The sequence below is a fragment of the Glycine max genome, chromosome 1, assembly GCF_000004515.6.
Source record: "Glycine max cultivar Williams 82 chromosome 1, Glycine_max_v4.0, whole genome shotgun sequence".
Lineage (NCBI taxonomy): Eukaryota > Viridiplantae > Streptophyta > Magnoliopsida > Fabales > Fabaceae > Glycine > Glycine max.
In genome coordinates this window covers 34,564,693-34,579,521 of record NC_016088.4, presented here as the reverse complement: position 1 = coordinate 34,579,521, position 14,829 = coordinate 34,564,693, and the positions used below count along the sequence as shown (strand labels likewise).

The 14,829-nt window shown below is 32.0% G+C and overlaps 1 protein-coding gene and 1 long non-coding RNA gene across 2 annotated transcripts; both read right to left on the bottom strand.

Moving 5' to 3' along the window:
• Nucleotides 1–430: 430 nt before the first annotated feature.
• Nucleotides 431–1,574, bottom strand: LOC121173294 (uncharacterized). Its single transcript, XR_005887802.1, has 2 exons — nucleotides 1,189–1,574; nucleotides 431–1,010 (listed from the first exon to the last, which is right to left on the bottom strand). It is a non-coding gene; the product is annotated as an uncharacterized lncRNA (long non-coding RNA).
• A 6,082-nt stretch (nucleotides 1,575–7,656) lies between these two features.
• LOC100803539 (uncharacterized) lies at nucleotides 7,657–12,986 on the bottom strand. The gene is made up of 3 exons (XM_026129530.2): nucleotides 11,842–12,986; nucleotides 9,624–10,136; nucleotides 7,657–8,067 (listed from the first exon to the last, which is right to left on the bottom strand). Exons 1-3 carry the CDS (start codon nucleotides 12,715–12,717, stop codon nucleotides 7,957–7,959), a joined length of 1,500 nt encoding a protein of 499 aa, XP_025985315.2. The 5' UTR covers nucleotides 12,718–12,986; the 3' UTR covers nucleotides 7,657–7,956.
• Between the last annotated feature and the right edge of the window lie 1,843 nt (nucleotides 12,987–14,829).

The window sequence follows — 14,829 nt, the reverse complement described above, 5'->3', positions numbered from 1 at the left end:
CATTATATTCTTATTGTATATTGTTGTTGATGTTAGTCCTGATGTTGTTCTGCTTGTTTTTATTCTTAAGTGTTTGAGATAGATTGACGGGCCGCGATCAAGCTTTCGGTCCAATTGATTTTCGTTTCTGGTCCTTATCCTATTTGGGTTAAGAAAAAATAAATCAATGGAAAATAAAATGTTGGGTTAAGCTGCTGAAGGTAGGGCAGTTGTTTCGTGTACCTCTTTTAAGCTTTCGGACTACCTAATTTAGAATATAAATTTTTTTACATTCTAAAAATGTCTTTCCAAAATATAATTTTACATTTCAGAAAAGAATAGGTGCATCAAACCAATGGAAGGTGCAAGAATTTTCTGAAGGTAGGTATCACATAATACAGCTACATGCCTAAACTTTGTTAATGTGAAATAACTGTCAGTATAAAAATGCTTTGCACAAACAACCAATCACATTTCTCTATGTTACCACCTCACATAATAATGTTTTAGTTAAATAAAAAATAAAAACATAAACAGCATCTCTTCTGTTGCATATTCTTCTCTTCCTCACTCTTCTATCTCCAATCCCCATGATAACCCCCTCTCACACTCAAAGGTCAGAACTCATAACCATTCTCTCCAAATAAGAAAGCAGGGAACTTAACAAGCAGCAAGAACATTGCTATTTTAAATAAGAAAGCAGGAAATTAGATCGAGATTGAAGTAGAGAACAAAACTGAAATTTGAATATCTATACATAATTCCAAAGAATATAATGTTAGATGAGATATTCAAAAAATTATTGAATGAAGAATAAGGGCTAATCCTCGATGAATCCAATCTTAAGGAATAAAACATACCTCATGAGATTATTTTGTTTGTCCAGGAAAACCATTCTCCATGGTGGAATATCCAATCTTAAGGAATAAAACATACCCCATGATAACCCCCTCTCACACTCAAAGGTCAGAACTCATAACCATTCTCTCCAAATAAGAAAGCAGGGAACTTAACAAGCAGCAAGAACATTGCTATTTTAAATAAGAAAGCAGGAAATTAGATCGAGATTGAAGTAGAGAACAAAACTGAAATTTGAATATCTATACATAATTCCAAAGAATATAATGTTAGATGAGATATTCAAAAAATTATTGAATGAAGAATAAGGGCTAATCCTCGATGAATCCAATCTTAAGGAATAAAACATACCTCATGAGATTATTTTGTTTGTCCAGGAAAACCATTCTCCATGGTGGAATATTGAATCAATAATTAAATTTATTGAATCAACAGCCATGGCTATAAACAACGCTCTTCTCTCTTTGGCATCTTGGTTTCAATTTTTTCTTTTATTGTGTTGGAGGCAGCCTATTGGAAAAAATCTAAATCTCACATTAACTAGAGATAAAACTAAGATAAAATATAATTTTGTAAAGGTAGATAATGTAAAGAGTGTAAATGAGAAGAACTGAAATGAATAACTATGAATTTCTTTTGGTATTTGTATTATTGTGGAATATGACGGAAATTCCTATAGTAGAATTATAAGTAGCAGTAAAGAAATAACAAGGAAATGAAATAGAACTGATGCTCATACAGAATGATTTTCATAGAAAGAGAGAGAGAAAACCACATCACCCTTCCCCTTTTCCCCCTTCCATAACAGAACTTAAATACTACTTGCTGGACCAATCATAACCACTCAGCCTAGTGTTGGTTATTTTGGGGGCCTTGAACTTTTCCTCCTTTCCTGATGCAATGGATCAACTGCCACGTGTCCATCTTCAGTCATTCCATTTTCTGCCCATTTTACCCCTGCTCTAACCGACTTGCTCACAATTCCTCCCCCATTAAGAACAACCTTGTCCTCAAGGTTGAAGTCAGGGTAAGCTTTTTGCAATGCACTGTGATGTTCCCAAGTTGATTGGGACTCATCCATGCCCTCCCACTGGATTAAATCCTGTTGAACATGTTGAGAACCCTTGATAACCACTCTAGATTTTAAAATAGCAGTGGGTTTGATAACCGGAGAAAAGTCGTTAGTGGTAATAGGTAAAGGAACATATGGATGAATGTGATCACCTCTGCAAAGTTTCAACTGAGAAGCATGAAAGACTGGGTGAATCTTAGCAGTAGATGGCAGTAACAACTTATATGCAACTGGACCAACTCTCTCAATAATTTGGAACGGGCCAAAATATCTTAGAATTAGTTTTTGATTCTTCCTCAAGGCAATGGAATGTTGTTTATAAGGCTGGAGCTTCACCAGTACCATGTCTCCAACCTTCCATTCTTCCAACCTACGTTTCTGATCTACATACTTTTTCATATACTGCTGAGCCTTTTGGAGATTCTGCTTTAATCGAGCAAGGACATAATTTCTCTGCAAGAGCTGATCATGAATAGATATTGGATCATTACCAGTAGGAACATATTTCACTAGTGTGGGAGGATCCCTACCATAAACAGCTTTGAATGGTGTCATGCCAAGACTAGAATGATAAGCTGTATTATACCAATATTCGGCCCAAGGCATCGTAAGTACATTTCAAGACATTTGTTCAAAGCTTCAGACTGCCCATCAAATTGAGGATGGTATGCAGTAGACATGTTGAGAGAAGTGCCACTCAATCTAAAAAGATGCTGCCAAAACTGACTTGTGAAGATTTTGTCTCTGTCTGAAACAATAGTCTTAGGGAAACCATGCAATTTCACAACAAATTTCATGAAGGTCTCGGCTACCACCTTGCTGGAATAATCTTCCTTTAAGGGAGAAAAATGAGCATACTTAGATAATCTGTCAATCACCACAAGTATGACTGTATAGCCACCCGATGAAGGAAGTCCTGTTATAAAGTCCATTACAAGATCCTCCCAAATTTGATCTGGAATAGGTAATGGCTGTAGTAAACCTGCAGGAAGGGTTGCTTCTGTCTTAGCTTGTTGACAAGTAAGACAATTTTGCACATATGCTTTAATATCCCTATTCATACCGTGCCAAAAGAATTGAGCAGAGATTCTGGCCAAGGTTCTAGCAAACCCAGCATGACCACCCAGCATTGAACTATGAAATTCATGCAAGATTTTCTGAACTATCTCATGATCAGCAGGGAGAACTAGTCTACCTTTCCAAAAAAGAAGGTGATCATGAACAGAATAATTGGGATTAGGAGGATGATTTGTGATGCATAAGTCAACAATGGCTTTCAACTTAGGATCGACTAGTATAGCCTCTCTAAGATTAGAGAGAATAGATAATTGTGGTTGAGACCAAGCCATAAAGAAGGACCTTGATAGATAGTCAACAACTATATTTTCTTTCCCAGGCTTATATTCAATAGAGAAATCATATCCTAATAGCTTATGCAACCATTTTTGCTGTTCGGGAGTTTGAATAGCCTGATCAGTTAAACCCCTCAAGCTTTGTTGATCAGTTCTAATGATGAACTTATGGCCAAGTAAATAGTGTCTAAACTTGGCAATGGCCTCAGTAATAGCATAAAATTCTCTTGCATAAGCAGACTGTCTTTGCATAATAGGGGTCAATTTTTTTGAGAAAAATGCAATTGGATGGTGGTTTTGGCTTAACATTGCCCCAATTCCCAAACCTGAAGCATTTGTTTCAAGGATAAAAGTTTGAGAAAAATCAGGAAGACCGAGAACAGGAGCTTGAGTAATAGCAGATTTAAGGTTTGTAAATGCTGTTGTAGCGGTTTTATTCCACAAAAAATTGTCCTTCTTCAATAAATTGGTTAAAGGGGAAGCTATAGTTGCATAGCCTTTAATGAATCTTCTATAGTACCCAGTGAGGCCTAGGAGTCCTCTCAGCTATTTCAAATTAGCAAGCACAGGCCAATCCAACACTGCCTTTACTTTGTCTTTATCCATTGCCACACCTTGACCAGAAATAGTGTGGTCTAAATAGTCTATCTGTTGCAACCCAAAGGAACATTTTGATAACCATGCAAACAGCCTATGTTGGAGCAGTAATTTTAATACTACCTCCAAGTGATGCAGATGTAAATCCCAAGAAGGACTGTATACCAAGATGTCATCAAAGAAAACCAAGACATATTTTCTTAAAAGACCTTGGAATACCTCATTCATGAGACTTTGAAAGGTGGCAGGGGCATTAGAGAGGCCAAATGGCATTACTAGCCATTCATAGAGGCCTTGATGGGTTCTAAAGGCTGTTTTATGCCTATCTTCTTCCTTCACTAGTATCTGATGGTACCCTGACCGGAGGTCCAATTTAGAAAAATATTGAGCTCCATGCAACTCATCAATGAGCTCATCAACAGTAGGAATGGGAAAACTATCTTTCACTGTAATGGCATTCAAAGCCCGATAATCTGTACAGAATCTCCAAGTGCCATCCTTCTTCTTCACCAAAACTATAGGAGAAGAAAAAGGACTAGTGCTAGGGACAATAATTCCTTCGTGCAACATGTCGTGTATCATGGATTCAATTTGTAATTTCTGGCTATGAGGATACCTGTAAGGTTTAACCTTAACAGAACCAGACCCTTGAATCAATGGAATGGAGTGATTTTGAGCTCTTGGAGGGGGTAAGCCGGAAGGTATGGAGAAAACCTCTTTGTAAGTGTACAACAGAAGGGCCATTTCAGGTTCCATGTCAGTGGGAAGATCTAACCACCGGTCCTGAGGTGAATCTGGCTGCTGAATGTGTAGAGTAAATAACTCAGCTATAGCATGAGTATTGTGCATTCGCCTTAAATGAGTGAATTGTGCATGAGTTGGCAGTTTGGGTTGCTCACCATATAGGGTGATGAAATGATTGTTCAAATAAAACTTCAAGGTCAGTTTGCTGTAATCAGAAATATGGGGGCCCACAATAGCCAACCAAGCTGCTCCCAAAACCAAATCTTCCCCAGTAACAGGCAACAAATAGACAGGTAATTTGAAGGAATGTCCTTGAATCTTTACCTCCAATTCCTCCACCAAACCTTCGACCACAAAGGAGTTACCATTGCCAACCAAAACTTGCAAGTTAGGAATAGGTTCAACTGGTAACTTTAAACAATGTGCCAGCCTTGGCTGTTGAAAATTATCAAAGCTACTGCTGTCCAATAAAATCTGCACATGCATTCCATTGATTGAGCCTTGGAATTTCATAGTGCCAAGCCCACAAGATCCTTTAAGTGCATTATAAGACAGATGGTGATCCAATGAATTTTCAATATCAGTAGGTGCACTACTATCACGGGGGTCTGGTCGCAATTCATTCAAGTCATCATCGTCCATATGCAGGAGAAGGTATTGTTTGTTGAGACACCGATGGTTCGGTGTGAACCGTTCATCACAAGTGTAACACAACCCTTTTTCTCTGCGGATGTGCATTTCTGCTGGAGTCATTTTTTTAACATTTGTAGGTTTCAGGTTATTTGTAGGGTAGGACTGGTTGGGTGAGGGAGGGAGTGGTGGTAGGCTTGTGGATTTGATGGATTGGCTAATAGGTAGGCTATTGGGATGGTTATGTGTTTTAGGCCAAGGTTGAGAAGGATAAGATCTTGGTTTAACAACATACTTCTCTTCATAAAGCTTGGCAAGGGACACTGTTCGAATTAAGGTGGTTGGGGCTTGGGCAATAACATCGCGACGAATATCAGACTTAAGACCACCAATAAAGCAGACGAGTAATGCTTCTGGCATAATGCCTTGAACCCGATTAGCAAGAGCTGTAAATTGCACATAATAATCATGTACAGTAGTGGCCTGTGTCAATTTAAATAGATGTGCTCTGGGACATTCATAGGGAGAGGGTCCAAATTCCAGTTCAAGAGCTCGTGTAAAAGCAACCCATGAATGAAAGGGATTGGTGCGTGAAAACATTTGATACTAGGGAACAACTTCTTTGTCTAAATGAATTGCAGCAATAGTTAAACAGTGTTCATCAGGTGTATTGTAATAATTGAAGAATTGTTCAGCTTTAAAGATCCATTGAAGGACATCGGAGCCATCAAACCACGGAAAATCGAGTTTAACACTTCTTACCTGAAAGGGTTGATTAGCGGAGGTAGCGGCAAAACTCGATTCAGAGCCGAGATTTTTCTCGAGGATGCCATCAACGGCAGATTCCAGCGTTTCAAATCGAAGAGCATATTCCTTGTCTCGGGTTTCCATAGTGTCCAACAACCTTTTGATTTCTGGCAAGAGTTCCTTTAGACGAGTATTTTCGGCCATGGAGAAACTCAATGAAAGCACCAATTGTAAAGAATGTAAATGAGAAGAACTGAAATGAATAACTATGAATTTCTTTTGGTATTTGTATTACTGTGGAATATGACCAAAATTCCTATAGCAAAATTATAAGTAGCAGTAAAGAAATAACAAGGAAATGAAATGGAGCTGATGCTCATACAGAATGATTCCCATAGAAAGAGAGAGAGAAAACCACATCACCCTTCCCCTTTTCCCCCTTCCTTAACAGAACTTAAATACTACTTGCTGGACCATTCATAACCACTCAGTCAAGTGTTGGTTATTTTGGGCCTTGAACTTTTCCTCCTTTCTTGATGCAATGGATCAACTGCCACGTGTCCATCTTCAACCATTCCATTTTCTGCCCATTTTACCCCTGCTCTAACCGACTTGCTCACAGATAACCATGGTATGTTGTCCAAAGTCTCATTTTGATTGAGAGTGTTAGTGTCAGATCATGTGATTTGTGTAAATGTTGTTTGAATAAATGTTATGTATGTAAATATGTGTTTCTACCGCCTTTGCTTTCATACCCTACACAAGCATATGTAGTGAGATGTAATTCACTCCTTTTTTCCTTTGCTTCTGTTTGTGTTTAGACCAAACTATTGTTTGCAGGCGAGGTTTAGCTTAATCATAAGGACGATGCGAGAGGACAGACATGAGCCTCATTTTGTAGAATTTATGTTAAGTTTTTATGAGTTGTAAGCTTTGATATAGTTGATGACATTGGGGCTAGATATTATAGTTATTTTTCTTATTTTGATTTATATTTTAAACCTTGTAGTTAATATGTTATGGACTTGTATTGCCTTTGGAGAGCAAAGATAATTAGTACGTTTTCATCTGAGTTAGATACATAAAATTTGAAATATGTGATAACTTTTATCAATTATGAAGTTTTGGAAAGCTCACTTCATATATACAAACGTCACAAACTATCACTTCATGATTAATTCATCACCTTATAATTAATTAATTACAAGCATTTAAATTAAATTAAATTATTATTGTAATTTAATTAAAACCACTTAATCAAGACATTATACAACATAGTGTTGCATATATGTCACAAGACTTATGGCTAGTTTGTTTAAATTTTTAAAAAAAAAACAGAAATAAGCGATTTTTTTTAAAAAAAGAACTTTTTAAAGAAACAAATAGATCAAAATTGGCTTCTAAAGAAAAGCAATTTTCTATATTTTTAGAAGAAACACTGAAAAACATAAAATTACTTATTTAATTATTTGTTAAAAAAAACTCTTTTAATAAATAAGTTTAAACAAACCAATTCTTATAAATCATATTTTAATAGTTCTTCTTGCATAATGATAAATAAAGACCTCCTAATATGCAGATCAAATGACATAATAAGGTTGTTTTAACTTAATTAATGATATTGAGTTTAAATTTTAAATATGTAACTGCTTAAATATTTGAAGAAAAAACTTTACCTTAATAGTGAAACAGAGAATACTTATCATTTCTACCAAAAAAAAAGGCTAAATGTCCATGAAAAATATTTGTCTAAGTATTATTATTTAGTTCTAAACTACAATATCTTGGTTTGTGTTAGCTTTTCTATTATTTTCTTCTGAACTGAAGTATTAGCATTTGTATAAAAGCATACTCCTCATTTACCATGCACATGAACTTTGAAATTGTAGATCATGTAACAGTATAGCAGTGTAAACACGGTGCGTGTTTTTCGTTTTTGAGTCAACGTAGACTCCACCTGTTCCCAAAACGAACTTCTTAAGGAGGAGTGACACTCTCAAATTGATGACAGCCTCTGATCACGATTTCGACCACATTGCTCCCTTCATCTGTGCCTTTGATTATGTCGCAGCATTGTCTACGTGGTGCCTGCTTAATTTTAAACCATGTTTACAAACTCATTAGTCATATTCATTTTAAGAACAAGAAAAAAAGAAACAAATCTAGTTTATAGCGTGTTTGGAAACACGTCTAAAAGCTTAAAAACCACGTCCATTTTAGAAAAATGTGACAATTACGTATCATATGGGGCGTTAATCTAGACATGAAAATACACATTGCAAATTCAAACATGTTATCAAATTTATAAATAGCTCGGTACAATCTTTTAACTTCGGAAAAAGTTTGGTGGAGACTAAGTTCAATTAATTTGAAGAGAAAAAGTAAGACAAAATAAATAATTAAATATATGACACTGATGATATAATGTGATAAAAATAGAAAGATAAAAAAATGATGTTAATAGAGTGTTTAATATATAAAACTATCTATATGTTACCTTAAAGATATTTTAAAGGTTTTTATTTGATTTTCCAATAACCACCAATAAAAATAATATGTATAAATCAGGAAACTATTGCTTTAATTCTTTTAAATAAAGACTTTAATTTATTTTCTTCAACCCAAATTCATGTACATACATTTTACTGCTTCAATTAAACAAAATGTGACAATTGGTATAATGTTTATTAGAAGATTAAATAAAATATTAATTCAAATACACAATTTCTATTTAAACTTACACTGTTTTTTTTTTCCTCAAATTAAAAACTAAAAACTAAAATACATATAAACCTACTTTGATAGTATGAATTCATTTTTTCCTCCTAAATTATCATCATGTCCTTTCCACTATCTTTCCACTATATAAATATATAAGGAAATTAAAGACTCAAGGAGGAAAGTTGAGGAAGCAGATTAGCAGACTACTCATGTTTGGAGGATAATCTCATTTTCTAATGATATGTCAACCATAGAAGAACTATACTATAAATGTGTCACTTGATGAAAACATATATTGCATGTATGGCATTATATAGTATATATATAATGTTGGAACACAAATGTAAGGTAAAATTATATATTAAGTATAAAAGCAAAAAAATTAAATATCATATAAGTAAGGAGAAGATTCATAAATATCAATCTTATAATTTTGAGTTAAAATGTAAAATTAAGTTTACTTATATGACTTATTTGGTGGTCTACGGATGAAAATATCCTTGATACGTATAAAATCATAAAATAATATGACATTATATGTATAATATTATTATATAATTTTATTGATTTTATCACTTAATATACCTCATTTTCTCATAATTTAACTCCCCAAAAACATCAAATTATATAGGAACAATATAAAATATGAATTGAACTCTAAAAAAATTAACATGTGATATCATTGCAAAAGTTTTACTTAATGTCATAATCAAATTCATGTGGAATCATTTTTACACCTTACAACTACAAGCAATTCAAACACACATAAGAATAAAAGTTAGGTTGACTTGATGTGATAAAGAAAAAAAGAAAGAGAAAAATGAATTCAAATCTTCCGGCCAACAAAATTTTCAAATTAATAACTAACATTTGTCAATAAAAAACATAAAACAAAAGTTAAACAAGTATATCTATCTCTTTACCTTTTTCCACAGCTCAGGCCTAAAGTATGAGGCAGTGACATTGACATATTGAACTTCCAGAGAACAATTAGACTTCTCGAGCAAAACATTGTCATATATCTTATACGAGGATTCAGTCCATTCCCCGAGTCCCCCATCTTCGATCTGATCCAAGAAGAACACCACGGGCCTCTTACACTGGTCGGGGATAACGGGTCGGGTATTGAATGTGAACGGGTCCTCATACCCACGCCATGTTTGAAAAGTCTTAAACGTTGTTTGCAACTCAATGGACGTCTCTAAAGAACGGTACAACTCCACATTGTAGCCCCAAGACACTGAGAATGTCCAATTCCGATTCGGGTCATAGCATATGCTCTTCTGGAGGATTCGACCTGGATCCATTTTATATGCGGATACAAACCTTTTTAAGGACTCGACCCGACCTGTGTCTCGAAACAATGGCTCTGAAGCATGGAGGTGGTGTAGTGACACAAGTGGCGCTATTGGGTTCGCCGCGAGAAGCCCGTCAGTCTAAACATTAAGGGAGGTAGAGAAAATTAATTAATCAGATTTCATGATTTTTCCACCAATATTTCAAAATAAAAATTACGAAAAGTTTGTTACATTTAAAAAAGAAGAACTTTAATGTAAAATAATTTAATATAAAAGCTAATTTATGTTTTCATGATTATAAAAATTAATATTTCGAAATAAATTAGCTGATTTTACCAGAAATTATTTAAAATAGCTTTAGATTTTAATAATATTTTCTTAAATTTTGATTATTTTGGAAAACTGAAACAAATTCATGGTTTATTTTCTTTCAAAAAATATATTCTTTTTAATTAAAAAGCTATATAACAAAGAAGACCTCAGATGTACCCCCAAAAAGGGAATATGTATAAAAACAAATCCTCAATGCATGTAATCAATGTGCAATTTTTCGTCAAATTATATCGTCATTTTGATTTAAGGAATTTTAAAAATATCAAATTAGATTCTAAGAAATTACTACGTTAGGATTAAATAGTGTATGTATTAATGGTGTAAAGAATTTTGCTATTTTTATCTAATCACAAATTATTTTTTATGATAAATTTGTTAAGTTTTTTTTTATAATAATCATTTTAAAAGTTATACCAACCATAACTTTTAGTTAGTTGTCATTATAAAACTTTTTTATATTAATAATGTATAAAAATTAAAATCTTATATTAATTAATTTATGGACCATTTGTTTAAACTTAACAACATAATTTTTATACAACATTTTCAAGGTTTTTCAAGAAACATTATTTTAATTTCTAAAATAGTATTAGCAATTTTTTTTAAAATCTAATGGTAATTTATATAATAAATGTAAGAATTTAATTTAATTATACTCAGAGTATTAGTGATTTTCACATTCTCATTCGATGAAAAATTATCTTACATGATAAATCTGTTTACTGTTAAAATAGTTATTTTAAAAGTCTTATCTAACATGATTTTAAATTAATTGACTGTGAAAAAAATATTTACTTTTGACCGTGCATGAAAATTAAATTGTTATGATTTTTAAAAAAATAATTTTTTTAATAAGTATAATAAAAGAAACATAGCTTTTAATCCGCGAATAATATTTGAACTTTAAATTGGTTTCAAAACTAACGCCTTACCAAATCAACATGCGTAGAGTAGCAGCTTGAACATCGATCATATTTGAAGTCATTAATTTGCTTGAATCAAAACATTCGTTGCACAACTAAATAGAAAATTGAATAATAATATCCATTTTATTAATAATAAATATCCATTATTATTGGTATCACTTTGAAAGTAATTAACATAAAGTTAAAATCATTATATTGGATAGTTTATAATTTATATTAGTATGAAAATTATTTACATTATCTATGTAAATAGTATTATTTATTCCAAACAGATTTTGCAATATACATGTGAGATCAAATTACATAGTATAACTTTAACAATTATTATATCACTTTATAATTTTTAACTAAATAATATTTTCATAAAATTTACTGTTGGATTAAAAGATTCTTTGGATTAAAAGATTCTTTTCAAATAGATCATACGCAAAATTTCATATTAATTCAAAATCATTTGCTACCTCATTCATATATATAAAATCAACATAATATAAGCATTTTAAGATATACTAAAATATAGATTATTTGATTATCTTCTTGTTGTTATTCAATTTTGATAAAATTTGACACAAATGATCACATACCTGATGAAAACCAGGCTCTTTGGTGAGTTGAACACCAATCTCACTCATGCATGCGTGAACCTTTTGATCAGAGCCAAACAACACAGCATAGCGATTAATGCATCCATCCAAAATCTTCACTAGCACTTCTGCCAAAGGGTAGCTTATGGCAAACCCACCACCACCAAAAGCCATGCCATAGGTTTGTGCCACGTTTTGTTCCACGCTCTCTGAGTTGTCTTCAATATAGTACATTTCATTATGATCGTATTTCGCAAGCACAGTGACTAGGTTCTCCGTGAAAAATACAGTGTCATTGTCTCCCATCACAAACCACCTCACGTTTTCTAGCCCTAACTGGAAAGTCTCCTTTAGAATTCGTGCCAAGTGGATTGCAAATTGCAACCCTACCTTATTCGTGTACATGAATGATGATGTGACACCAGAGACTTTATATGGCGGTAAAGTCTCCGGCCACGTCTCTTTGGCTAGAACTAGAGGTTCCTGTTCCAACCACATAAAGCCTCTAGTGACATTCGGCTGCCACCAGACTTCGGTGTAGTGTCGATGGTCCTGCCAAGACTTGGCAGAACCACCCATGCCAAACACAATGTGGGAAATATTGGTTGGTTCATTGTTGTTTTCAAAGGTGGATGGATCGTGTGAGATTATGAAATGGTAAGGGTGTTGAAATGGTGAGTAGTTGTAATTATGATGGTAGAGAGAGAGAGAGAGGTAAAAGAAGAGGGAGATGATAAAGCAAGTGCATAGGGCAAGGCTAGTTTTGAGGAAGAGGGAAAGGAGGTTGGTGAGTTTGATGGTTGGAAAGGCAAGGGTTTTCCATGCCTTAGTGAGATAGTATTGGTGAACTTTTAGAAAGGAAGAAGCTAGCGACATATAGAATGCGAAAATTATGTGGTTGCTTTTGAAGATGGAAGTGGGAAATGAGTTTTTCTTTGGAATTTGCCTAAAAGGAATAATGACTTTGTGTATATAATGGGGTTAGTGATTGGAGTATGGAGGCTGATTGGGCCAGGGGGTTAATTAACTTGTGATTAATTCAACGTTTCATTTGTGATTGGAAAGTTATGCACAATAATTTTTTATGATATTTTTAATAATATATTTCTCTTTATTTTTGTATCCATTGTAAATTTTATTTGTTCTCCTTTTCTCTTTCTTGTTGTGTAATTTCATTTTTACATGGATATTTCTATTAAAAATAGGCTAAAATGTATTTTTGGTGGTTTATATTTTCTATAATCATGGTCTTTAATCTTTAAAAGGTTCAATTAGTTCTTTATATTTTTAAAGTCAAAATGATAATTTTAAAATAATAGTTATTTTTTTAATTTTGGGACACGATTTTGACTTTTTTTTTTTTTTTTACTTATTTGACATGTAAAACTTATAATATTATATTCACATACATGAAAAATAATAAAATTCAACTAACATTTTAATAAAAGGTCATAACATGATAAAAAAATAGGATGAAAAGCAAATCCAACGATCAAAAAAATTTAAAAATCTAACGTTAAATTCTTTTCACGTTGCATGTGAAACTCATTTTTTAATGTGATTTTCACCATGCTTATGGACTATCTATATGGTTGGAACAATAGTTAGATTTCATAGGTTTTATATAAGTAAATCTAATATGACTAATGTAACAACTTTCACCTATTGAATTAGTAAAAAAAGAGTTTAAAATTGTATCCTAAAATCGAAAGATAATAATTGCTTCAGAAGGATAATTTTGATTTATTGTAGAAACATAAAAGACTAATTTATTTTCTTAAAATAAAGGATCAGACTGAATGTAATAAAAAAAATAAAGGATTAAGGCTATTTTCAGTATTCATATAGTTTTTCGGGTTTTAGGTAGCCTTTCAACTAATTGTACCAAATATTTGGAAAGACTGACTAAAAGTTGAAAAATTAATGTATAAATGAAAGATTATAATTGATAGTTAAAAGCTGTTAAGTTGTTTTATTTAGTATTTATCTGATATTTTTATATAAGTTTCAATTTTATTTTATTGATAAAAATATTTTTTGAATATTTATAATTTTATTTTTTAATTAATTTGAACATCTGTACTTTTTTAATTTTACATAAATTATTTTAATTATATTTTTAATTTCAATTATTATATTTTTGACAAACTTTTTTTTCTAATCATCTTATATTATATCCTAAAATGTTTTTAATTGAATTTAAAATAAAATAAAAATAATATACTTTAAATAGATATCACACTAATATCTTGAAGTACAATATTAAAAATAATAGAAAAATTATGTGAATAATGAAATGGTTAAATAAATAATTTAATATTAAAATATTACAAAATAAAATAAAGCTATCAAGTAACAATATCAATATCTTGAAGTATAAAATAGAACAATAAAATAAATATTGCAAATAGTATAATGGTTAAAAGAAATTGTGTCATATGAAAATATCTAAAAAATGATAAAGTAAATAAAATAAACTTCAAGCTTATACTATTAGTTAATTTAAAAAAGGTAAAAATGAAAAAAAAAAAAAACTTATCTTGCGTTAAAAAAAGGATAAAAATAATAATATAATACCTTATTAATGGAAGAAGAGAAAAAAAATATAAACTTAGGTCAAAAAGAAAATATAATAATATTTAAGAACGAGTTTTTATTTTCTCATTTTTCATATATATATATATATATATATATATATATATATATAGGGGAGGATCTCTATATATTTGAGGGTGGACAAATGTACCCCCTCATTTTACCTATATTTATGTTAAAATTTTATATTTTTGCACCCTCCTAACTTATTTTCATGTGAAGATAAATAAATGCACTCCTGTATTTTCTTGTTTGCACCCCTCATTTATTTTCATGTGAAAATAAATAAATATACCCCCTTATTTTAATACCTCTTATTTTTACGTGTTTGAACTCATTATTGTTGGATCGAGTGGCCTCAGAATAATTAAGAAGAGGGGGTTGAATTAATTA